The following is a 25,000-nucleotide window of genomic DNA, read 5'->3' as shown; positions in this document are numbered from 1 at the left end:
TACATATTACATATTACATATTACGAAATCTATAAGTCTAAATGTTAGTAGGGGTCTATAGAGCAGTTTCTGTAGAGGACACACAGGAAAAAGATTAAATCAACATAAATACATCTATCTATATGAGCATACAAATGTATTGTTCTGCATAAGGTGGAGAGTAAATGCTAAAACAGCATATACAGTAAAACAGAAACAAATGTTTATGCATTTTTATATAGATAACCCAGATGCAGAGCAGAGTTAGAGAGGAAATAACTAAATACTAAATATATGAAAATGAATGCTTATGTTTCTGTAGATCAAATAGAATTATGGGATATAGTTAATATGTGTTTCTAAAATATTGTTAATGAGCTTGTCTATTTCAACCAGTACCGTTATGAGTGTTAGAATTAACAAAGCTGTTTTAGTTATTGTATTGTTAATTGTTTTCAAAACTTTCAAAACAGATCTTACAGATCTCCGCTCTCGTCCGGTTTTCTGCCTCCCCAAAACATATCACATCTCAAATTATATTGACATTTATGTGATTAAACATGTTTTCAGTAAAGGCAATGACATCATTTTGAAAAAAAGTTACTTTTGTTTGTTTCATACGGAAAATGAATCTCTGCTGTTTGGGCCTAGTTTCTCTCTCTCTCTCTCTCTCTCTCTCTCTCTCTCTCTGTGTGTGTGTGAGACAGGCCGCCTGTCTGTCTCCGTGGCCCAGATGTAGGGGGTCTGTCGCAGGGCAGGCGTCTCTGAGCTGTGCAGTGCTGGCTGCCGCTCACTGACGGACATCTGGAAGCCAAATTGGTTAATGGCGCCTCCAAGCCAAAAAGGTAGTCAGCCATTTCCTCCTCCAGCTACGAATGAGAGCTGCTGCTGCATCTGTCCGCCCCCCCAGCCCCCCCCCCCACCTCCCCAGTCCTCCCACCCCCCACCATCCACCCCTCTCGTCCGCCTGCTTTGAAAAACATCCCCCACTGACGGCCAGCCGCTGGGGGGAGGGAAGCGGTGGGGTCGGGGTGCTGGGCTGCTGGGCTGTAGCCATGTCTTTGAGAGAGAGGACGCGTTGCGTTAGAAGGGAGAGAGAGAGGACGCGTTGCGTTAGAAGGGAGAGAGAGGACGCGTTGCGTTAGAAGGGAGAGAGAGGACGCGTTGCGTTAGAAGGGAGAGAGAGGACGCGTTGCGTTAGAAGGGAGAGAGAGGACGCGTTGCATTAGAAGGGTGGCCCACAACCCTGAGTCCAGTGCAGCGCGCCGTGGAGCGCATGTTCACACGTTCATACGTTCACACGTTCATACGTTCATACGTTCACACGTTCACGCGTTCACACGTTCACACATTCATACGTTCACACGTTCATACGTTCACACATTCACACGTTCACACGTTCATACTGTACGTTCACACGTTCACACGTTCACACATTCATATATTCATACTGTACGTTCACACGTTCACACGTTCACACTGTGCGTTCACACATTCATACGTTCATACGTTCATACTGTACGTTCACGTACGTTTGTGTGAGCACATGTGCACACATGTGTGGAACTTTTCACTCTAAACATCCTCACATGGTTCCCTCATTCTATGCGCAGGGGTATCCAATGGTGGCCTGAAGCACCTGAATTTGCTGGCACCTTAATTGGTTCTTCTTAAGGTTCTTTTAGCTTAATTTACCCCCCCCCACCCCTACCCACCACCAAATAGAATCAAGTTAGATGCCTGTAACTCTTGATATACTCTTTATGTATGTACTGTGTCATCCATTTAAATGCTTTGTGTGTTTCATAGCTTGTCCAGATCAGAATCTTTTAATCTTTTTGTTCAGAACATGAACAAAAGGGAAGCTTGTTTGACACCTTTCAGAGGTGTTTGAAGGGGCTTGAAGATGTGACACTTCTTGTTTCCTGTTCATGTGGTCTAACCAGTAGGGCACAGTAACACAAAACTGCTAAAGCTATGTGCCTGTAGTAGCACAGTCAACATGGCTCTAGACACCCAGGAAGCACAAACACTGACAATAAATGCAGATCTGCCCTGTGCTGAAAACTCCTCTGGATATAAACTGTAAGGGTATGTAAAATGTACACAAGTTCAGAAACATGTGTAGACCTGAGCAATATATTTAGTCAAATGCAATGTACATAGTGCCAAATACTATTTGCCATTGTGTTAAGGAGCCTGACAGAGCCCTTGGTCTGAACACTCTCTGTAGCAAGCACAATGGGGTGCAGAGGTATGGGAAACGCTCTCTGAACGTCCTTTGATATGTGTATAGATGTGCAAATGGTCGTGTGCATTTCTAATGTTTGTGTTTTCTCCAGTCTCTGAAATGCAATTAAAACAAAAGCTGTGCCAATATGGCACTATAAACTCTTACGGCAGCTCGCAAACCACGAGAAGCTTAATGTTTAAGTCTCCATCCAGATGTCTAATTCAGACAACAGCTGCTTATGCTCACTTCTGTTTGATTCCAGCAGCACACACAAAATGCTTAATGAATGAAGACATCCATCGTAGTACAAGACATTTTAGTGTTCAACTGTTCATCTTGAAGGTCACCACTGCCCAAACATTCATACGCCTGCGTAATGATAGCCATGGTCAGTATTCGTCAGTACCATTGTCCACACACACACACACACACACACACACACACACACACACACACACACACACACACATACTCAGAGCTCCTTGAGTGGCAGGTGTAGAGCTGCACCGAGAATCAAAAACAAAGTGTTAACCCCCAAAAAACGTGATCCTCACCATCTGGGGAGGAACAAGTTAAACACACAGCGCCATCCCATGCTGCCCAGCCCCCAGAGGGTCACCCCCCTCTCCTCCCCAACAGATGCTGGACCTCGAGAGGATTCAGCAAAGACGGAGAAGAAGAAGGAAAAAGAAAAAGACGAAGCAGAAGAAAAAAAACGCAACACAGAGGGAGATCGCAGCTGTTCTGGGGCCCAATCGCACGATCCAACTCTGAACAGGATCACTCATGAATTATTCAAGTGCTGTTTTTATGTGTGTGTGTGTGTGTGTGTGTGTGTGTGTGTGTGTGTGTGTGTGTGAGAGATGTTTTTTAGCCAGTTTTAATCATGCCCACACACACACACACACACACACACACACCACCTTTAACTCAGACACCACCCCTCTCCATCACACCATCCACACCCACATCTTCAACCCGGTCCAAGAATTATCCAGTCTACTGCACAGGTTTCCCCAGCTCAGCATACTCATCACCAGGAGTCTCCTGTTTTCATCGTCTCAACTCAAACCAAGCACTCATTGCCTCCGCTAACCTCTAGCCCTCTACCTACCTGTCACCACACTCCCATGGAAACGACCTTTGACCCCCTCCCTCACTTGTGCAGCACTGTGAGACACGGCAGCATGGTATCGCTTGGGCGAAAAACATGCCCCCCCCCCTTTCTCTCTCCCTCCCTCTCTCGCTCCCTCTCTCCCTGTCTTTCCCTCTTCATCTCTCTCTCTCTCCATCTCTCATGTTCCTCTCTCTCTCTCTCTCTCTCTCTCTCTCCTGCTCCCTCTTCCTCTCTCCCCCCCCCTCTCTCTCCCCCCCCCCTCTCTCTCTATCAAAAGCAGGAGCGGCCTCTCCCAGTCTGCCCCCCCTGCTGCGGAGGCTGCCATTCATCATGCTGTGGGAGATGCTGACAGCAGTATCTATCATACTCAAACAAGTGAACTCTCCGCCGCTGCCTCCCGGTCCAAACCGAATGGGTTTGTGGGTTTTTCTCAGACGCTCTCGCGCTCGTCCAGCAGTGTCCACTACAGAGAGGGCCAGAGCACCATCTGGGAGAAGAGAGTTGTTTTCTCTTTTCTTTTTTTTAACGCCTCGCTTTTCTTCACTTCTTCTGTTGCCTCTTTTCTGTAATATATATATATAGATATATAAAATAATGGTGTGCTGACGGATGGAGGCATGCTCCTGCTGTTAAGCTGATGTTATTGTCTGAGGACAACTTGTACCACTTGTCTGAGTACCACTTGAAATCAGACCACAATGCTGTTGATCGTGTACTTAGTTGGGTAAACAATATTTAAATAGGCACTTTGTTTGAGTAATTTGTTTAGCAAAGCTGTTGCAGGGCGACAAAGAAACCAGGTGTCCTGGCACCTGAAAGGATTAAAATTTTGGAGCACTACACATTTTAATGTCCTTTTTCAACATGTTTCTAAAGCTGTTGTAATCAATATTAGCTGTTCTTGCAGCATCAGTCTATTGGCGGCAACATAGGAGTCAGCCCCATGGTTTACATGTTGCACATGAAACACTATAGCATAAGGACGCATGCTACTTCAAGCTTTGAATTTCACCCGCTCATCACTGAGCTCAGAAATGTCCCGGAGACAGGCTTGTTTTTCAGGGAACTCATTTCGATGTTTTACAAGACATATTGTTAGCAAAATAAACCGTCAAAGTCATTGCTGGTTATTTCGGCTTTCTACAGTATCTACAGGTCGACAAATCACAGCCTCAGTATTGGCAAGTTCAGAATACAGTCCTTCATGACCTCATTATGGTACTGGACCAATCCTGAGTGCTTGGGGGGGTGGGACAATTCCTCATAAAGAAAGCCAAGTTGCAAATGAACAGTGTGGAGGGGGAGTGAGGGCAGATATATCCCAATGTCCGAAATGAGGATCCAAGAAGGTGTAAAGTTACGTTTAAATCATTTTATTATAAAAGGTTTAGGGGAGTCCATCTTTAAATATGTGTAAAAACTTTCCACCAAATCAAACCACTCAGTCTCGTCTCAGTCTTTGTTTGACGTTCGACTACAAAGGTAAGGGAAACACGGAATGAACAAAGCCAAATAGGTACAGAGGTACCTCTCTGCTACCCCCCCCCCCCCCCCTTTTGAAGAAGGGCGTCTCAAGAGGTCAATAATGTGGTTGACAGGTCCGTCTAGCCATCCTCCACTTTACAATGATTTCCAAAGTCACTGAAAACCCAGGAACCAATCACAAGCGCTTATCCTGTATGGGGCGGGCTTTATATTATAACAGACAGAGGAGTGCGGTGACAGCGCCTGTTGAACACAACCAATGGCTGCGCTGATAGCTTTGGTATGAAATCACACCTACATGCATTTTCTTTGGAACTGAGTAAACAACAGCTTTTAAACCCTTTGTTTACAAGAAAGTAGTGCTACTTCCAAAATGATTTGATGAGAGTTAAATATATCAATTTAAGTTTAATTTCACTACTGATTATGCCCCTTGGAAATCGAAAGTGAACTGACAGTGTCCAGACCAATTCTTACAGTTTTTTCTGATTGCTAAAGCACATTTTTTGTAACTATGGCTTTTTTTGCAAAACTCTACACACAAATGGCAAAACCTCTCACCCAATCAGCAAAACATTGTAGTTCTCTTGCAAAAGCTAACACACCTTGCTTAACTCTTCACACCTTCGTAAAAATTGTGTTTTCGTATCAAACAGTAAACACAAGCCATCACAATAGTAAGCACACAATGTGCCAACTACACACTGATGGTCTGAATAAAAAAAACATCTGGCTTTTGCTTTCTCTGTTCACAAGGTAGACTATGTCAGTTTGAGGTCATACTTTTGTCATAGTTCTGTAAACATACAGGGATCCAAACTTCAAGTATTGGTATTTATTTACACACATCAAAACAAACACAAGTGTGTTTTTCCAAGTCAAAACACAAAATAGCAATTTCACTGAGACAAAACAAATCAGTCTACATCGGGTCGTCTCTCTCAAAATTCTGTCTACATCACATGCAATGTCCTAGTCCAAGGCACCGGGAAAAATATAGAATGACGTATCCAGGCCTGACATGACAATATCCACACATGTAGACTGTTTTTTTGTCTGTAAAAGGGCTTTCTCTTCTCACTCTTCCTGCTCACTCTACTGTACCCATTGTAGATTACATTGCATTCAAAGCAGTGTTTGTGCTTTTAGTTTTGTGAACTCAGTGAGTGGTTTTGCTATAAGTATTAATAGTTTTAGAAATTGTGCTATAAGAATCACAGTTGTGTTTAAGCATTCAGAAAAAACTGTAATTTCACTAAGAGCGCCACTAATATCTATTTCTCAACCTGACTAATGATATTAAACACATTGCACATTGCATAAACAGTTTATTTTTTAAAGATTAGCCAACTGTACATAAACTGAATGCTTAGATTCCTACCGAGCAGTCGATGTCCCTTCAGTGCTAACATTTCTCAGAGTGGCCGTTGTACTGGCGCGCAACCTTTCAACCCCCGCGACATGTGAGAGTGACGTATCGCTGACATCGTTCATTACTGACTGTTAACCTTAATTCATGGCCGTGTATTTGCAGGGTGCAGGCAGTCCCTCCATATGGCTGGCTGCTTAATTAAATGCTAATTGTTATGAGCTGTAATAATTGCAGCGCTGCCTGATGCACTGAGCTGCGTGCTGTTGCTGGTCCCCAGAGGGCGGGGAAAGTAAGGCACCACTCCAGATAAACAAGTTGACTGCTCTCCTCGGAGTAGGCTTCTGATAGCTGGGTAAGGAAGACAGCCGTCCCTGCTCTCGAACTCAAAGAGCTTCTGCGAAGTCAACGGATACTTCCTGGCAGCATAAACAAATTGTGACAGTCTCTAGTGTACAATAAATACTTCTTCAGTGGGTTGCACATCCTCTGATGTGAAAATGGCTTCCCCACCTTACAGTTTAAGTGTAAGTGCAGTGTAGTTGACAAACAAGCATTGTTGCAGACACAACAAAAGCATTTTGTTTGAAACGCATATCATGAAAACACAAGTGAAATGGATATTCTGGGCTTTCTTTTAGTTCCCACAGAGGAACCCCTACACGTTTTCACAGGAACTCCATTATGATGGGTTCCAAAAGGGTTCCACAGAAGAGCTTCTAACAGTTCTCTCAGGAGCTCCAATCCACGGTGAAGGGTTCCTGACACCTGACACTAATGAGTTAAGGAAAGGCTCTTCAAGCGGAACCAACTCTAGAGTAAGATTGTAAGAAAAGATGAGAGAGAGGGACAGATAGAGATAGCGATAGAGAGAGAGAGAGAGAGAGAGAGACGCAGGAGAACCAACAACAACAACACAATGCACGCTTGTTCAAGGCACCCAAAGCACTTTACAGTGAAGGGGGAAAGAAAGAAAGAAAGAAAGAAAGAAAGAAAGAAAGAAAGGAAGAAAGGAAGGAAGAAAGGAAGAAGCTGGCAGTCTGTGTAGGTGAGGTATGCTCCAGTTAACAGGCAGTGCTTTCCCTCCTATAATTAGGCTAATAAGCATAGTTGGGAGGCTGTGAGTGCTTCAAGGGTGCCCAGACAGAGGCAGCATCCAGCCGCCGTCCTGGACTGGACCCAAACCCGGCCCAAATCCCCACCACAGCCGGCCCACAGCCGGCCCACAGCCGGCCCACAGTCTCGTCCAGAACCAGCGGCCTTCTGGGTGGCGTTTGCCATGCCGGTGGATTAGGCAGATGTGGACCCACACCAACCCCCTTTGATGAGATTAGCAGGGCTCCAGTGATCAGTGGAGGAGAGAGGGGAGTGTCCAGCGCTGCTGCCCGATCAGATTGCCTGTGTGTCGGGCAGAAGCGACCAGGAGGGCAGGCCAGGGGCATGGATGGGGGTACTCCCCTGATAGTGCTGTGGTGCAATGACGACCAAAAAGATGGAGAGATTATTATGTTGAACACATACTTCCTCTCTCTCTCTCTCTCTCTCTCTCTCTCCATCTCTCTCACACACACACACACACTCTGTCTTTCACACTCACACACACACACACACACACACACACACACACACACACACACACAATTTAGAAATGCGCCCCTGGTGGACAGTATTGACTCCCCAAATACAACTGATCTTACAGCCTGTAAACCTTTCCGTCTTACACACAGAAACATAAAGGCTCTACTGGTTTGTGGTGGTAACTTTACAGATTTTTTCTTGACTCTTGAGTGAATTGACAGACTTGACCTCAATGCTTTTTGTTGTGCAGGTACAAATGCATGACATCTCACTGACCAGACATGGCCTGGTGGCGGTACTTATACAATCACACTGCCCTGCCCCTCTGTAGGATGCTTAAGATAAAAAAGGGGTAAGCCTTTTGACACATATTATTTTTTTCGCCTCTTACTTCATTATATCATATGAGTTTAAACATATGTTTGATAGTTATATGACATAATGAAATATCATTTAAAATATTCTTCTTTTTTTAGCTAGCCTTCAACTAGAATCATTCATCAGCACAATTTTAATGAATAATCATGTTCTACTTTTACATGTTCTGTATAATGTCGTTCTGAATATAAATAGGCTAAACATGTATGCCCTCTAAAACGCTCCAGAACAGCGTGTCATTTCCCCTGGCTCACGTACAGTAGGCCTACGTTAGCACACGCCTGGAAACTTTGCTGGAAACCGGCGTGAGGGAGGGCATTGGGCAAGGCGCGCTGATTTCAATGGATCCAGTTTCCTCCGTCTGTGTGCACTGCCGTGCCTTCGCCTCGCTTGAACATGGATTCCACAGTGACATCAAGAGGAAGGAATGCGGAAGGCCACGCCAGGGTTTCCCACCGTGCGAATCTAACACGCTCCGCGCTGCGCACTCAGAGCGCCCGACCTCTGCATCAAGGTAGCCCACACCTACATAGGAATCACTCATTGTATGGCAAGTTAAGGTGCAGCCTAAAAAAATATTTAAAAAATATAAAATGAATAATAAAAAGCAACATGCCCATCTTTTAATTACGATGTTTTTTTTCCCTTTTGTGATGTCGTGATTCAACACAGGATGGCTATTCAAGACAGTCATGTGGAATTGCTGGCTTCGTCAGAAGTGCCTTTTTCAAATATTTGGTTTCGTGTAAGGGCAAAAACCACATGTGGCCTACAAAGGTTTTTTGTTTTTTTTACAGGGATGACTATTTCTGTCACAACCAGAATGCAACATTATATGCCTAAATATGTTGTGCTCATCGTGAGTGTGTAGGCTACCTAAACTAAATTATAAGCCAACATGTTAATTGTTGTGGACAATCTTTCTCATCGTTTAATTGTAGCTATGAGATATCCGAACAGTCTACTTAAAGTGACAAATTGGTTTCTGGCAACATTACCGCTATTATGCCTGAGATTTCCATTCTGCAAGAGCAATGAATGACCTCTGCAAGTCCTTCACTCTTCCAAGAGGCGACTTAAATTGACAGCTGAAGCAGGCCTTCCCGGCTTTGACTGGGGCCTGAACAGATGGAGGGAATTGCAGTAAATATAATTTCAAGCATCAGGCAGCCTGTGCTGCTGACGGCACAGCCGCACTCAAGTGACTGTCATCTCCAAAAACATTTGGGATCAAAACCGGACGGTTGTGGTGGTACAGAGGCAGAAAACTGTCTAAAAAAGGGTTATGCTAATCAGAAACATCAAAACAGACGTATGCACACACCACCATGCAGACTGAAGTAGCCCAGGCAAGCACGCGTGCGCGCACACATAGACTACACACACACACACACGACGCATGTTGCAGGGTTCTTACCTGCTCTCACAAGCAGTTGTTAATATCTGTCAAACTATCACTTGTGTGCAAGATAAAAGGTGAATTTGAATCAACAACAAGCTAATCACAAATTAAAAGGAACAAATATTAAATTGTGTCCTAATCAGGCCTATACGTCAATGATCACTGGTCACTTGATAGCCTCTCACATACTGGCTTTACACTGAGCTCCACCGACAATAATACCGAGGATGCTTTACAAACAATAGGCTAATTGAAAACCCCTCATTTGCCACATTTTCGTAATGAGGTCATTCTTTGCATTAAATCATAATGCAATTCAGTTAAGATCCCAGATCCGGTAAGGCCGCGGTTTGTTTTCTTATGTATTAGTGACGCCAATTAGTTTACTGGGACAAATTAAGAATGTGGGAGCGTTCACGTTCTGGGCGGGATAGGCTAGGCTGTAGGCTATGCCTCTCTGGACAACCAGCAACACGTGATCGTGTCCCCGAATTCCCAACTTTGCGAGCTGAATAGCGCATCTGTAGGGGCAGTGTCACCCCCAGCTTCGCACCAGCCGTCCATAAATTAACTGGTTAAAAATGACTGCAAGCTACCTATGAGATTTTTACTTTATATAATTAATTCTGTCTGAAATAGCCATAATTGCTATTGGCCAATTATCACTGCTTACATAGGCTATTTAACAATAGGACTCTGACATGGACAATCCGGGTCATATATGTAGTCTCGACTACATGTTATTTTCAATATAGCCTATTCATGTCAAATTAGTTTTTAAAATAAATAATATTGGGGAAAATAACTTCAGTAGGCTATTATTGAGTTATTTAGTTGTTGTAGGTCTATTTAGTTGTTTACATTCTGTTTCAAGTAATGTATCAGTCTTGTTACAATTATCACAATGCTTTCATTTACAATTGTAGGCAGAACTGTTTTAAAATATTAGCAATTTATGCAAATGCTCTGATCAACATGCGACGCAGGAGTTTAGCCTATAACTGTGAGGGGAAAACACCCGTAGTCGCCTAATTTAGCGAATGTAGCCTAATCTTAGGCTATGGGATAGACTAAATGTTGTTGTGAAGTTGGCTAATAAGCAACCTAATGTGGAGAAAAATAACGAACACAGGCTAACTTCTTTATTTGGCGATGACGATTCTATAAACCCGAGCGGATTTTATTTCCTTTAAATGTTATTTTGTAGGCCTATATTGAGAAATTCAAGATGATTATAGTCAACAAATCAATTGGCCTGTTCATGAATTTGTATAGTCACAATTACACAAATTGATTAGCCTAAATTAGCTTATTAATATAATTAAAACTTTATGATCCATTAATTATACCCTGAAAGTCGCGCCCCCATGTCTTGTCAACGTCCTCTAAATTATTTCTCCAGGTGTCCTGGGTAGGCGAGGCTACAAGGGCAGTTCGTCGCTTTGACTCCGGGTAGGCAAGTCGGAGGAGCGGAGTGGGAAGTGGAATAATGCACCTGTTCTTCGTTGGTCGACCCCTGTGACTACAGTACCCACGTAACATTGCGCTGTCTCCCTCATTCTCTCTTGCTCCGTGCTCTGCGCCAGTCTGTTCGAGGAACCAGTTCGCTTGGCCTTTTTTCTGCCTTCTCACTGTTGCCTGGTGTCAACCTACACCGAGAAGCGACATCCCTCCCTCTTCCCCCCTCAGAGGTTGCTTCCAATTTGCTTTCGCCTTTCTTATCGTCACTACCATTGGCTTCTGCGCTGCCAGTCAGTCGCTTCCTTTTAGCAGGAGAGTTGAGTAGCAACAGCTCGGAAACATCTGGCTGCCGCAGCTCTTCGCTCTCCGCTCGCTCGCTTGCCCCGTCTTTCCTGCTACTGCAGGTTGTTATGGAAAGCTGTTGAAAGTCAATCTAGTTATTTTTCAACCGAGGAGGATCTGAAGGAGGAAACAGGAACATATCGGATCTCGCTGCCTGTAAGTCCCTTTAATATCGTTGCCTGTTTTGAGCGGATGAAAGAAGGCAAGCCTGGCTTGTTAGGGGGGGTAGAGAAAAGTAACGATCCTTTTCGAGCGACTGTTGTCTTTGCACATGAAATAGTTGCTATGTTAGCTCCTCGGAGATCGAGGTGTAGTGTGTTAAGACGAAGCATCTGGGCCTCCCGCAAGAATTGTAATACGGCAGGTTCAGTGGTTACTTTTATTTTGTTAGCCGTGAGCTAGCTTTTCCCGAATGAGAGGGGTCAGTGTGTGCGGAGGTTGCCGTGTATGTTGTGAATGTTTGGTTGTGTATTTCTGACGACCATGTCCATCTCGTAGCTTGGGATCAGCTCCTTGCGCGTGTTTTCCCCGAAGGAGAGCCGGAGAGATAGATGTCTAACGGTATAAATAGGCAGATAGGATTAGTCTGTTGAAGTTTTACAGAAGTAACATTAGCCACCTAGTGTATTGGCACCTTATGCTTCTAGCCTACTTGGATTGTGTTTGGACATAAGTTTATTTCGCATATCTGTAGCCTACAGAATTAGATGGGCGCATGCAACAATCAGAACTGAAATAATCGCATTTGCACTATCATCTACATCTGTCAAAACGATCCTCTTAGTAGTTAGAGTGTAGCCTAAACGAGATTTAAAATCTTAAAACAGGTAATTATGTGTAATTCATCTAAGTGCAAAATAGGAACTTGTGGATAGCTTGGGGACATTGTTGCCCAGGCGGAAGTTTATATTTCATATTTATTGATGCCCCGTTACGGATGAGGATTGATTTCACTACCCTTGCGTTAGTGTGACATGTCAAATACATCCAGGATCTGCCTATATGTCTTTACATCTGTCGTGTAGACTGATCAAACTGACCCACTACCTCTCCCACTGCCTCTTACATCTGTCTTGCTAACATCCAACACAGTTCTTGGATGCCAAGTTCTTGTTAGAGACCTGTTTGTAGCCTAGTTCAAACACGTGTAAAAATCCACAGCGTTTTTTTTTTGCTGTTGTTTTGTGTTGTTTTATAATATTTGTTTTTATTTTTATATCAAGAGTGGGCCTTATAAAGACCTTTTAATCATACAAGACATGCATATATTTCCTACAAGTCAGTGCAAGTCGCAGTAATTACTGAAGTTAATAGTCTGCTGTCGCTATTGTCTGTCGTGTGGTCTACTATACACATCGCAGCCTAGGCTACTTCAGTTTTCTCCCTCTCTGTCAGTTGTCCAAGCGGCTTGGTAAAATTAATGACGGTAATGGTGCAGTCACCGAACCAGAAAGAAGTCGAAAACAATATCAGCTGCGTTGGTCTGTCAGTTGCAAATGTGCTGTGTGCGTCTTTGTTTATGGTAACTGGAAGGAGGAGAGGGGGAGAGCGCTTGAGGGGTAGAGAGATATGTGTGTGCAAGGTGGAGACTAGAGGAAAAAAAACTTGAGGGTATTTAAATTCTCTGTACAGGAAACTAGGTTAGAAAAAAGTGTCGGTTTTCACAGACCTATTTTCCAAAGTTCTCAATTGCTGTGAGATTAGAGGACAGTGTGTGTGTGTGTGTGTGTGTGTGTGTCGTATGTGTGTGTGTGTGTGATGGGGGAATTGGCCAGTTTTACACAGGAGAAGCACCTCACTACATTTCCCCCTCCCTTTACTTTTTTTATTCCTGTCTTTTTTTTTCTTTCTCTCTCTCTCTCTCTCTTCCCCTCTTTCTTTCTCTCCACCTCTGTTTTTTTGTCTTTTTTAAAAGGGGCAGAAAGAGAAGCAAAGTTGTATAGAGGAGAGGCTGGTGGCAAGAGTGTAGAGAAGCAGCATATGGCACTAAGAGGTACACAGCTGGAGGTAGCATTTCCATCTGAACATGATGTCAGAGCAGCTGACAGACTGCCATCTCCCCCCCCCCCCCACCCCCCAGTCTTTTATTCTAACGCACAGACTGGGAGTGTGTGTGTGTGTGTGTGTAGAGCCGCGTGCAGGAGGAGCCATCTCATTCCTCTCCAACATCTCCTCTACTCTGCATCTGTCCCTCACAGTTTGAGTTTTTTTTCTTCTCTCTCTCTCCCTCCCTCTCTCTCTCTCTCTCTCTCCCTCCTCCTCCACCTCCTCCTCCTGATCTCTCTCTCTCTCTCTCTCTCTCTTCCTCAATCGTTCCTTCTCTCAGTTCACTCCCTCATTGCAAAGGAGTTGCCTACATCCTGCTTCACTGTCACACTGGACTAAAACAAGTTCATGTATACTGCAGGTACGCTGTGTGTGTGTGTGTGTGTGTGTTTGTACGTATGTATATGTATGTATGTATGTAAGTAGGCTTGTGTAAGTGTGTGTATATGTATATATATATATTTATAAATATATATCTGTGTGGAGCTGCTTTACGATGAGTTCCGGGAGCAGCACAGGGGCTTGTTTGTTAACAGTAAGCTGAGTAGGAGTAAGAGAAGGAAGGGGGGGGGGGGTGAGTGTGGGAGCGCTGATCCGTGATCTAGGAGCCGCTCCTGGGCTACCGAGTTGCGGCGGGTGGGAGTGCGTCTGGATGGGGAAGCGCTGCTTGGGACTCTGGTTGACTGATGAACGGAGGTACGGAGGAGCAGTTGTTGTTGTTGTTGTTGTCGTGGCGAGGGAGTTGTCGGTAGTGGTGATGGTGAGCTGCCGGTTCAGGAGAAGCATGGATGGGGAGGGGGGTGGGTGCCGGGAGGCAGGCAGCCTGGAGAGCTAAAGACAAATACCTTTTTGTTTAGTTTTTTTTTGTTTAGTTTTTTTTTTGTTTAGTTTGTGCAGGGCTGCGTGTGGGTGCACGTAGAGGTGCTGGAAGTTATCGGACGCGTCTGGTTGAGTTGGACTGAGGTAGGAGGCTGTTTGGAGGCAGACCTTTTTTTTTTGGGTTATCTTTTTATTTCGCCTGGCTCAGTCAGTATGTGTGCTTTTTTTTAATTAAGTAAAATGACAAACGTATGATGTTTTAGATTTTTTTTTTCATTGATTGCAATTAGCCAAATTAATTTGATATTTTTCAAAGTCTAAATTACACACAAAGGACATTTTTAAATGTATAGCATATTCTACAAGTGCCTTTAAGTGGCATGGAAAAACAAATCCTAAATGTTTTGAACAACTGTTTGTGTGTGTGTGGGGGGGGCACAAGTAAAAAGCTATATCACAAAACCTTGAAAGCCTCCTCTGTCACTCTCAGGCACTATGCCTTTTTCATCTTGCTCTTCTTAGCCCTTCTTTGCGTTGTGTCTTTGCTTGTGGTTTTTCTGTCCTGTTGGTGACTAATTTAGAACTTGCAGATTGGAGCAGGCTGAATTGGCTAGACAGCTGTAATCGCACCCCTCCTAGTCTTAATCTCTTTATCTGGGCAGCAGCTGCCATATGGCCCCGGCCGGTCAGCTGGATCAGATGTTTGTAAGCTTCCTTCCCGGGCCCCAGCCCTCCTCCCCTCCCTCTGTCCCCTCTGCCTGCACAGCTCCTCTCAGGCAAGGCAAGGCAAGGCAAGGCAAGGCAAGGCGAGGCGGGCAGCCGCCTAATTTGATCGCGGCCGGCTACCTTGCGAGCCGAGCTGACCGCCTTATTTTTAGCCATCCTGGGGATTAGGATTGATGTAGACTACAGGGCACTTAGAGTGATTGTATGGTCAATCTGCTGTGGAGGAGCTGGTCCTCCTGGTGGAGGTGGTGGCGGTGGGTGGGGGGGGGGGGGCTGTGAGGAGTATCTGTCCGTCTTGAAGTTGGGGAGGGAAGGAGTGTGTGTGTGTGTGTGTGTGTGTGTGTGTGTGTGTGTAATATGTAATAGGGATGAATGTGTGTGTATGGTTAGAGAGGAGGTTGGGGGGGGATGTTCAGTTTCTGGAAATACTTGAGCAGGGTAGCTGGCTGGGGCAGGGGGAAGAGAGGAGGGATGGGGGCTTTTTTTGAGGGGGGGGGTTGCTGGACATACCCCCCCCCCCCCCCCCCCCGCCCACCCACCCGCCTGAACCCCTCGTAAACTCCCTCATTAAGGAAAATCTGAACTGTGGTTGAGATGGGGGTCGTGTGTGTGTGTGTTTGGGGGCAGGGGAGTGGATTGTAGAGGCGGGTTAGTCTCACAGTCATTCTGAAAAGAGGAGATTTGAAAAGAGTTCATCTGGGTGCAGCAGTAAATATTAGGCAGGCGCGTTTTATTCCCTCACACCAGGCGGGACTCTCCTCTCACATGTAACAGGTGGACATGTTTTATTTCAGTCTGAAAACGGAATTGTAAAAGCAGAAATTCACAAATTAATTAAATTAAATAGATTTTTAAAAAACAAAAAATAAAATAAAATAAAATAAAATATATATTGGAATGTATAACTGGATATTGCGTTTTACATTTTTAACTGGATATTGCGTTTGGAATTCATAACAGGAATTTGCTGTTAGAATCTGCTGTCGGAGTTGTAAATGTACAATTCCAGTGATTGTGTACTGGAAGCGTACATGTGTGTGTGTGTGTGTGTGTGTGATGCTTCGTTGGCCGTGCGACACATGGGGCTCACCTTAAAGAACAGGTTGGCCAGGCAGGCGGTGTTAATCTGTGGGCCCGGCTCCAGCTTCAGGACGGACAGCCACGTATGCTCCATGGACGCAGCGCTCGCGTGGGCAGTCTGTGTGCCTCAAAGCCTGTTACCTAAACGCCGCGCCTTGCAACCGCGCAACACCACACCGTACGCGCCGATTCGCACTGCGCTGCCCCACGCCTAAGACACAGTGGGTAAAAATAACCAGCGAGAGGATAGAGCTCATGAGTGTGTGTGTGTGTGTGTGTGAGGGTGAGAGTGACTGTGTTTGTGTTTATGGAATAATACACATCAGTAAGGCATCTGTAAGGGTGGAGAAGTGTAAACCTCTCACACACACATACACACACACATGTACGCAGTGTGTAGGTCTCTATTAATGAACCAAATGCAAATCAGTTGAGGTTATTTTAGTTTTAAGTTGTGTAATTTAAATGTTAATATTAAATTTAAAAGAAAACACGGAGAATAAATGTTGTTGAAAGTGATCCGTTAATACTCTGTTAATGCACATACTTATTAGCACCGTTGATATGGATGCTAAAAAGTATGTGAATATTTTAGTGTTTTTTTTTCTCTCACTTTTTCATGTTAAATGTTTGCGGTTGGAGGATTTTTGTGCTAGCAGCCAAGAACAGAGATGAAACTGGTGATCGGGACAGAACGTGTGTATAGCCAGTGTGTGTGCGTACCCAGGAGATCGGGACAGAACGTGTGTATAGCCAGTGTGTCTGTACCCAGGAGATCAGGACAGAACGTGTGTATAGCCAGTGTGTGTCTGTACCCACGAGATCGGGACAGACAGCAGATGTAGAAGTTCTCTAGACTCTTTAGAAAACCAAATGGCACATGTGTTCATTCTGACTTCTGTCTTTTCTCTCTCACTCCCATTTTGTCCATCTCTCTGTTTCTTCCTTCTTATCCTTTCTCTCCGTTCCATCCTTCCTTTTTCTCTCCCCGTCTCCCTCATCTCTCTGTCCCTCTCCGTCCGTCCTTTCTCTGGTCAGACTCCCCTCTAACGCGTGTGTTTTTTTCCATGTGTGTGTGTGTGTGTGTGTGTGTGTGTGTGTGTGTGTGTGTGTGTGTGTGTGTGTGTGTGTGTGTGCAGGTTATGAAGACAGCATGGAGTTCCCTGACCACAGCAGGCATCTCCTCCAGTGTCTGAGGGAGCAGCGACACCAGGGCTTCCTGTGCGACTCCACGGTGCTCGTGGGCGAGTCGCAGTTCCGGGCCCACCGGGCCGTGCTGGCGTCCTGCAGCATGTACTTCCACCTCTTCTACAAGGACCAGCTGGACAAGCGCGACGTGGTGCACCTGAACAGCGACATCGTGACCGCGCCGGCCTTCGCCCTGCTGCTGGAGTTCATGTACGAGGGCAAGCTGCACTTCAAGACGCTGCCCGTGGAGGACGTGCTGGCCGCCGCCAGCTACCTGCACATGTACGACATCGTCAAGGTGTGCAAGAAGCGGCTGAAGCAGAAGAAGGCCACGGCCGAGGCGGACAGCACCAAGCGCGACGCCGACGACGCGGCGTCCAGCTGCTCCGACAAGGCCGAGAGCTTCTCGGAGGGCGGCAGCACGGGCCGGCCGGCGACGGCCGACCTGCTGCTGGCCAGCGACGACGACGAGGCGGACGCGAAGCGCGACGCGGCGGCAGCGGCGGGCATGTGGATGCGGCTGACCTCGTCGGAGCGCACGGGCACGCCGGCGGTGGCCAGCAGCCCCGGGGAGGGCGAGGGAGTGGGAGCCGTGACGGGGAGGAAGCGGGCGGCCGACAGCAGGAAGTCGCCGGCCGGGAGCCCCAGCAGCTCCACGGGCTCGCTGTCGCGGCGGTCAGTCGCCTCGCGGAGGGTCTCGTCGGACGCCGACTGCGTGCTGGACCTGTCGGTCAAGTCGGGGCTGGGCGGAGGCCCCGGGGAGGTAGTGCCCAGCCTGCCGTTCCTGTTGGGCGTCGGCGGCGGTGGAGGAGGGACGCCGGACAGTCTGGTGCAGGGCGGACTCGTGCAGGTGAAGCTCGAGAAGGACACGGGCTCGGACGACGAGGACATGGTGACCAACGACTACGACATGGAGAACGGCCGGGTCAAGGAGCGGACGTCCTCGCCGCCCTCTCTCCTCCTCCCGGGCGGCAACGGCAACCCCAACCACGGCACGGTAGGGGCGGTGCTCTCCGCGGCCCAGCGGCGCTTCGGACTCGAGGCGCACCTGTCGGCGTTGCGCGAGGCCGCGCTCCCCGGCGACCTGGACCGCGACGAGAAGCCCGGCGACGACGAGGACATGCTCGGGGGCGGAGGCCTGGGCTCGGACGCGGCCTCGGAGCGGGCACAGGCGGCCGACGCCCTCCTCCCGTACGTGTCCAACATGCTGGGCGGCCCGCACCCCCAGATCTTCATGTGCCCGCTCTGCAACAAGGTGTTCCCCAGCCCGCACATCCTGCAGATCCACCTGAGCACGCACTTCCGCGAGCAGGAGGGCGTCCGCGCCAAGCCGGCCGGCGACGTCAACGTGCCCACCTGCTCCATCTGCGGCAAGACCTTCTCGTGCATGTACACGCTCAAGCGGCACGAGCGCACGCACTCCGGCGAGAAGCCCTACACCTGCACCACCTGCGGCAAGAGCTTCCAGTACTCGCACAACCTGAGCCGCCACGCCGTGGTGCACACGCGCGAGAAGCCGCACGCCTGCAAGTGGTGCGAGCGCCGCTTCACGCAGTCCGGGGACCTTTACCGGCACATCCGCAAGTTCCACTGCGAACTGGTCAACTCGCTCTCGGTCAAGAGCGAGGCGCTCAATCTGCCTGCCGTCAGGGACTGGGCACTGGAGGACAGCTCACAGGAACTTTGGAAATGAGGCAGGCGAAACAAACAACACACACACACACACACACACACACACACACACACACACACACGCACGCACGCACACACTCAAATACATGTGTGTGTTTGTGTAAAAACAGAAATGAACAGAACTCCTTTTTAAGTTATAAAGCTAAAACATTTGAAATGGCATTTGTTCTGAAGAGAGGTAAGGGCATGTAAAGGCTTGGGGTAGGAGGGAGGGGGGGGGTATTTGAATCAGTCATGTTTCTTTTGTGTTCTTTGCAAAACTCTTGTTGAATTGCACTTTAATAACACATGAAATGTTACTACTGATTAGTTATTTTTTTTTCCCAATGTTTGTTTTGTACAAAAACACACGGACAGTTGCCCGTTATACGTCGATGACACGCTCCTTCAGTTTTTACTTTCCGAAATGTGTAAATAAACACAAACAAAAACAAAAACATAATTCTATACACTCCGCAAAAGGGTCGTCTGCCGTAACCATTTTCATGACGAATTCTTCAGGTGACACACTTAAGTGGTGACAAGCTCAGATTTCAGATACACTAAACGGGTACTGTGATGACGAGTAATATACCTGTACACACCTGTACACACATTTTTCTCATCGACAGGAGAGTGGGGTGATATCTTTAGTGCACTACTAAACTTACATTTGCAAAATCTCTGATCTGGTTGTGTGTATGCGTGTGTGCGTGTGTGTATGTATGTGTGTGTGTTGACGAGAAGAAAAAAAACCTATGTGAAGAAATTGAACGCGGGGAGCTACTTGTTCCGAACACTCCTGTACATTTGTTTCGTGGTTGGGAAACTTGACTGATGGCATATAATGTGGCACTCATGCAATGTACAGTTTCCTTTTTCATATCAACGGAAGCATTTTTGTAAACAAACAGAGGACTATCTTTTCACAAGTAACACATCTGTGTTTTTGCTCCCTTTCCGCTGCAGTCCTTAAAGCCCCCTTGTTAAACCAGAGATGAAGTGCAAGGGGGTGCACACACACACACACACACACACACACACACACACACACACACACACACACACACACACACACACACACACACACACATACACATACACACACACACACACACACAACACTGTCTGTTGTGTTTTTCAGAAATTCTTTCGGAAACCGGGATCTGTTGTTGCATGAAGTCCAACCTGTATATTTAAGAAAAAAAAATACAAAAAAACATTAAAAAAAAATCCAATGTGAATTGCTGTATTTGCTGAACACTGTACATGGGCAGAAGTCAATTGCTCATTGGATCCATTCTTTTTGATTTTTTAAATCATATTACTATTACCGCTATGGAAGTTGCATGAATTTAATTTATCTCATGTTTTTGTTTGTTTTTTTATTTTTTGTTTGGCATTTGAAAAGTGTAATTTAATCAGTTTTTTTTTGTCCTAAGTAGTTTATTTTATAATCTTAATTTGTTTTGATTTTGCTTCTCTTCTCCCAGACTAGGGATGTAGAGACACTCTGCTGGGCTGTGAATTGGTGGTCTAAATGCACTGAAGTTAGGTTTCTGCGTGTATGTGTTTTACAGAAAGAGAGAGAGAGAGAGAGAGAGAGAGATAACTGGAAGAAAAAGAAAGAAAGAAAGAAAGCAAAGAAAAGAATGAAAAAAGGTAAAGGAGTGGAAGCTTCTCATCAGCGGTAGATATCAGTGTAGACTGAGCCAGTCCCTCCAAGGGGTGCCTGTGTATGCGTGCATTTTTCTGTGTGTGTGTGTGACGGAGAGAAAGTGGTCTGTTAAGGTGTCCTCGTTCACACACTGGGTTGAAAGCCGCCCACCCACCCTACCTGCTGCTGTGGTGTGTGTGTATTGTGTGTGTATTGTGTGTGTGTTGTGTGTGTGTGTGTGTGAGGCTACTGCTGCCCACCCAACTGAAACAGCAGGTCCCAAATATGTGTGTGTGTGTGTTTGTTTGTGTGTTTGTTTGTTTGTTTTCTTGATTGGCACTTGCTCTGTGAATGTCACGGCCTATGGGACTACATCGCCAGTTTAACGAGGACACCTGGCGATAGACTTAAATGAAACTTTGAACTGATCATTACCGTTACATCTCTCACACTCATGCGCACGCGTGTGTGTGTGTGTGTGTGTTTGTGTGTATATATGTGTGTGTGTGTGTGTGTGTGTTTTAATGATCAAATCTGTATTCCTGATAGGATGAATTTATTTGGCATACTCAGATGCACCTTCTTAGGCTTAATGAAATGACCGGCACTCTGCAGAGGGAAGCGCTAATTCTGTGTGTGTGTAGCACTCTGCAGAGGGAAGCGCTAATTCTGTGTGTGTAGCACTCTGCAGAGGGAAGCGCTAATTCTGTGTGTGTAGCACTCTGCAGAGGGAAGCGCTAATTCTGTGTGTGTGTAGCACTCTGCAGAGGGAAGCGCTAATTCTGTGTGTGTGTAGCACTCTGCAGAGGGAAGCGCTAATTCTGTGTGTGTGTAGCACTCTGCCCTGCTTTCTTTTACTCCACCAAGAGTGGACGTCATTAATGCTGATTACGCATGTCGGAAAAAAGAATTCCACTGTGCTGCAGACAGAGATTACTATATGCTCTTTTTGAAGAGCTGTAAGTCTAAATTAAATTAAATTAAATTACGGGTGTAAGATTTGTCGCTCCTTGACCCTGAGGAGGCTTATTTAAAAATGTACAAATGCACCTATCAAGATATTAACGGTAATAAGGACGTGTTTAGTTCCTAGGGAGGGATGTGTTCGTGTGTGTGTGTGTCTGTGTGTGTGTGTGTGTTTATGTTTATGTGTGTGGCCTGGGGACTGGCTGTCTACTCTGACCCTGAGATTCACACACACACACAGTGTGACCGCCTCAGCTGGTGAGGAGAGTATGTGTGTGTGTGTGTGTGTGTGTGTGTGTGTGTGTGTGTGTGTGTCGCTGAGCGGCGTGTGTGCTGACGTTCGTGTTTTGCACAGTTGTACCTTTTCCCCCTTGTTGCACTCACATAAAAAGAAGTATGGGAAAAAAATATCTCATTTGTGGGTCATTCTGTTTTTGTTTTTCATTTTCTTTTTTTTTAGTTTTACATTTCCTCTGGCTTCTACTGTTGTACTTGACCGCCTTAATGCTACTGTAACCAGACGCCCCTCCATCTCTCGTTTTGCTGTTTATAAGGTTGTAACTGGAAATTATGGAAAAAAATGTCACTTTTTTTTTTATTTGAATATGTATTTATAATTTTATTTCACCTTTATTAAGGAAGAGAGTCAAGCTGTGAAATGGCGTGCTTAAACATCTCCATTATATTTCAATGTTTTTAGGTTACTTGAAAACTATAAAAATGTATCTGCTGTTTGGGAGTAGAGAGAAACAAACAAACAAACAAACAAACAAACACACACAGATAAACAAACATAAACAGGAAGTTGGTGAAACGCAGGTGTCACAGTCTACACTTAAGGGAGTCTGGGAAGATGGGGTCCTGAAGAGGGGGATGATATGTGAAGGTGGGGGAGGACAATCACTGGCTGGATTTAAAAAAAGAGAGAGAGAGAGAACGGACTCTCTCGTTGTCTTCCCTGCTCCGCTGTTTGGGGTTGGTCAGCGTTGTTTTGTTTATGGAGTTAGACTTTTAGCTTTGACAATCATAGTATGTTTTTATTTTATTTTCTTTTTTTTCTCTCTCTCTTTCTCTCAAGGGAAGTAAATTCTGAAGCTGTTTAGTTTTGTACTTTTTTTGGTGTGCTGTTGGTGAAATGAAATGGAAAAAAAAAAATTTCTAAAAATTGTGTGCAAACTGCAATAAATTATAAGACTCTTGATTATCCGTGGCCGAGTGGGTTATTGTGTGTGTGTGTCTAGAATAGCACAGTAACTACACAGGGCACACTCTGCTCTGCGGTGTGAAATGATGTTTGCTCGGAGTGTGTTATGAGCGTGTGGAGGAGGACGTGCCCACCGCACAGAGGTTTGTTGATTTGGTACTGTCCGGATGCAGCCCCCTCAATTATGCTTGCGTCTCTCTCTCTCTCTCTCTCTCTCTCTCTCTCTCTCTCTCTCTCTCTCTCTCTTACTCTCTATCTTTCTATCTCTCTTACTCTCTATCTCTCTCTCACTCTCTCTCTCTATCTCTCTTACTCTCTCGATCTCTCTCTCTTTCTCTCTCTATCTCTCTCTCTCACTCACACACTCTCTCACTGTGAGTTTCTGAAATATCTGGCTGGTGTGTCTGCATAGGCGTGGGCTGGACCTGGGAAAATGTGCAGCAGCTTGTCGAACACCAACCAGCACACACCCCCACCCTCCCACCCTCCTCTTGTGCGTGCACACACACACACACACACACACACACACAGTCACCACTCGTACAAGTACACACTCCCACAACCTACTGCCAAAACACACTCCAAGTACAGTACACTACAAAAAAGCACACACACACACACAAACACACACACACACACAGATTGCTGTTATCTGGAGCTACACCGTCTCATTTGTCGTAAACACACACTTACAGATGCGTTGCAGCCCGGACACTCTGATGTGAACGTTGGTCATCAGCGTAGCTCTACAGATGGTCCCCACTGTAAGCACACACACATACCACACACCACACACACACTATCACCCTCCCCCTAACCACCACCACCACCACCCAGCCCATTTCTTCCTAATCAACACAACTAGTCTTCATTTCCCAGACACTAAGCCCCAGCCCATAAAGGACCTCATTGTTTTTTTGTTAGCCTGCCAATTAAACATGACCAGAAGTTGAATGCGTTGGTTGTGTTTACTTTTTCTCCTGTTTTTTAGTTCACAATGTGTTCATATAGTTTGGCTGACTATCTCAAAACTTAACTTGAATTTTGTTAATGAATAATAATTTGTAGTAATTCAGTGACTTTGCGAGTTATCAGTAATACAGCCTGCCCAATCAAAATTTAATTTTCTAAATAGCCAGAAAACTATTTGCAGTCAACTATTTAATACATTTTCAATATTCAATATTTTCAATATTCTTTAATATTCAATATTTTTCTTCAATAAAATATTTCAAAATTCAATGTAAATGTTCTATTTTCTATACTAAAACTTAAAACACCTTGAGATCTTATGGTCAAGTATGCACGTCCTTGGAGAAGTCTGAACACAAAAAAACAATCTTTCCAGGCCTTTTGCCGGCAGATCATATGGGAAATTCTTAACATCTGCTTGGAGGAGCTCATTTCTGCTGTTCTCAGATAGATTTGTGTGTGTGTGTGTGTATACGTGCGTGTGTGTGAGTGTATGTGTGAGTGTGTGTTCGAGGCTGAGAGTGAATTTAGGTCATTAATTTGTAACTGTCCTTTGTTTACTTAAGGAGGGAGGACAAAGGGGCAGCTGCAACAGCATTTGGCTGTGCCGTAGGGGGAGTGGGCTCAACATGCTGGAGAGGGGACCAGCTTGGCCAAGGAGCTGTGTCTACCGCACACAAGTTTGCCGCACTGTTCTCTGCCAAGCCGAAGGGAGGCTGGAGGTTGGGGGGGGGGGGGGTATTGGAGATGGGGGGGTGCGGAAGGCGGTGGGTGGGTGGGGGGTGATGTGAGGGAGGGTTGGACATGGCACATGGTGACACCAGGGCCGACTCGGCTGCCCAAGTTTCTGCGCTATGGCGGCTGACACAAATAGCGGCACCCTCGCCTACACACACACACACACACATGCATAGGCACTTATACACACAAGCTTTTTGAGCCCATGTCTACCCCACCACTACCACGACAACAGATACACACACTCACAAATAAAATAAAAAAATACACAAATGCACATACACACTGAACATCATCTGTCACTGACGAATACAGGTACAGGGGATTACTTGGAGGAGAGCTAAGACTTATTCAATTAACTATGGGATGGAGTGAGTGTATGTCAGTTTGCCTTTGCATTGCACCAAGTGATGGGTGTGTGTGTGTGTGTGTGAGAGAGAGAGAGAGAGTGTGTGGTGTGTGTGTGGGGGGGGGGAGGGGGGGTCATTCAAGTCTGACTGAATCGACTCGTGAACCTAGCGATCGCTGCGGCCTTGGTGTTAGTGAACGGAGCAGCACAGCGTGCCTGGGAAATGGAATGTCAGCACTT

The 25,000-nt window shown here is 45.9% G+C and overlaps 1 protein-coding gene across 2 annotated transcripts; it reads left to right on the top strand.

Annotated features, from left to right (window-relative positions):
• The first annotated feature begins 10,976 nt into the window (after positions 1 to 10,976).
• Positions 10,977 to 19,658, top strand: zbtb18 (zinc finger and BTB domain containing 18). 2 transcript variants are annotated; one of them, XM_076286240.1, is made up of 3 exons: positions 10,977 to 11,500; positions 13,671 to 13,751; positions 17,155 to 19,658. In XM_076286240.1, exons 2-3 carry the CDS (start codon positions 13,739 to 13,741, stop codon positions 18,894 to 18,896), a joined length of 1,755 nt encoding a protein of 584 aa, XP_076142355.1. In that variant the 5' UTR covers positions 10,977 to 11,500; positions 13,671 to 13,738; the 3' UTR covers positions 18,897 to 19,658. The 2 variants fall into 2 exon arrangements, with proteins under 2 accessions (XP_076142355.1, XP_076142356.1); XM_076286241.1 differs by lacking the exon at positions 13,671 to 13,751 and having other exon boundaries at positions 10,978 to 11,500.
• Positions 19,659 to 25,000: the final 5,342 nt, after the last annotated feature.

The sequence above is a fragment of the Alosa pseudoharengus genome, unplaced genomic scaffold (assembly GCF_046254945.1).
Source record: "Alosa pseudoharengus isolate Yale_2024_CS ecotype anadromous, Long Island Sound unplaced genomic scaffold, YU_APseudo_1.1 YU_APseudo_1.1_scf_15, whole genome shotgun sequence".
Lineage (NCBI taxonomy): Eukaryota > Metazoa > Chordata > Actinopteri > Clupeiformes > Clupeidae > Alosa > Alosa pseudoharengus.
Note: the sequence above shows the minus strand (reverse complement) of the source record. Positions and strands in the feature narration are given on the sequence as shown.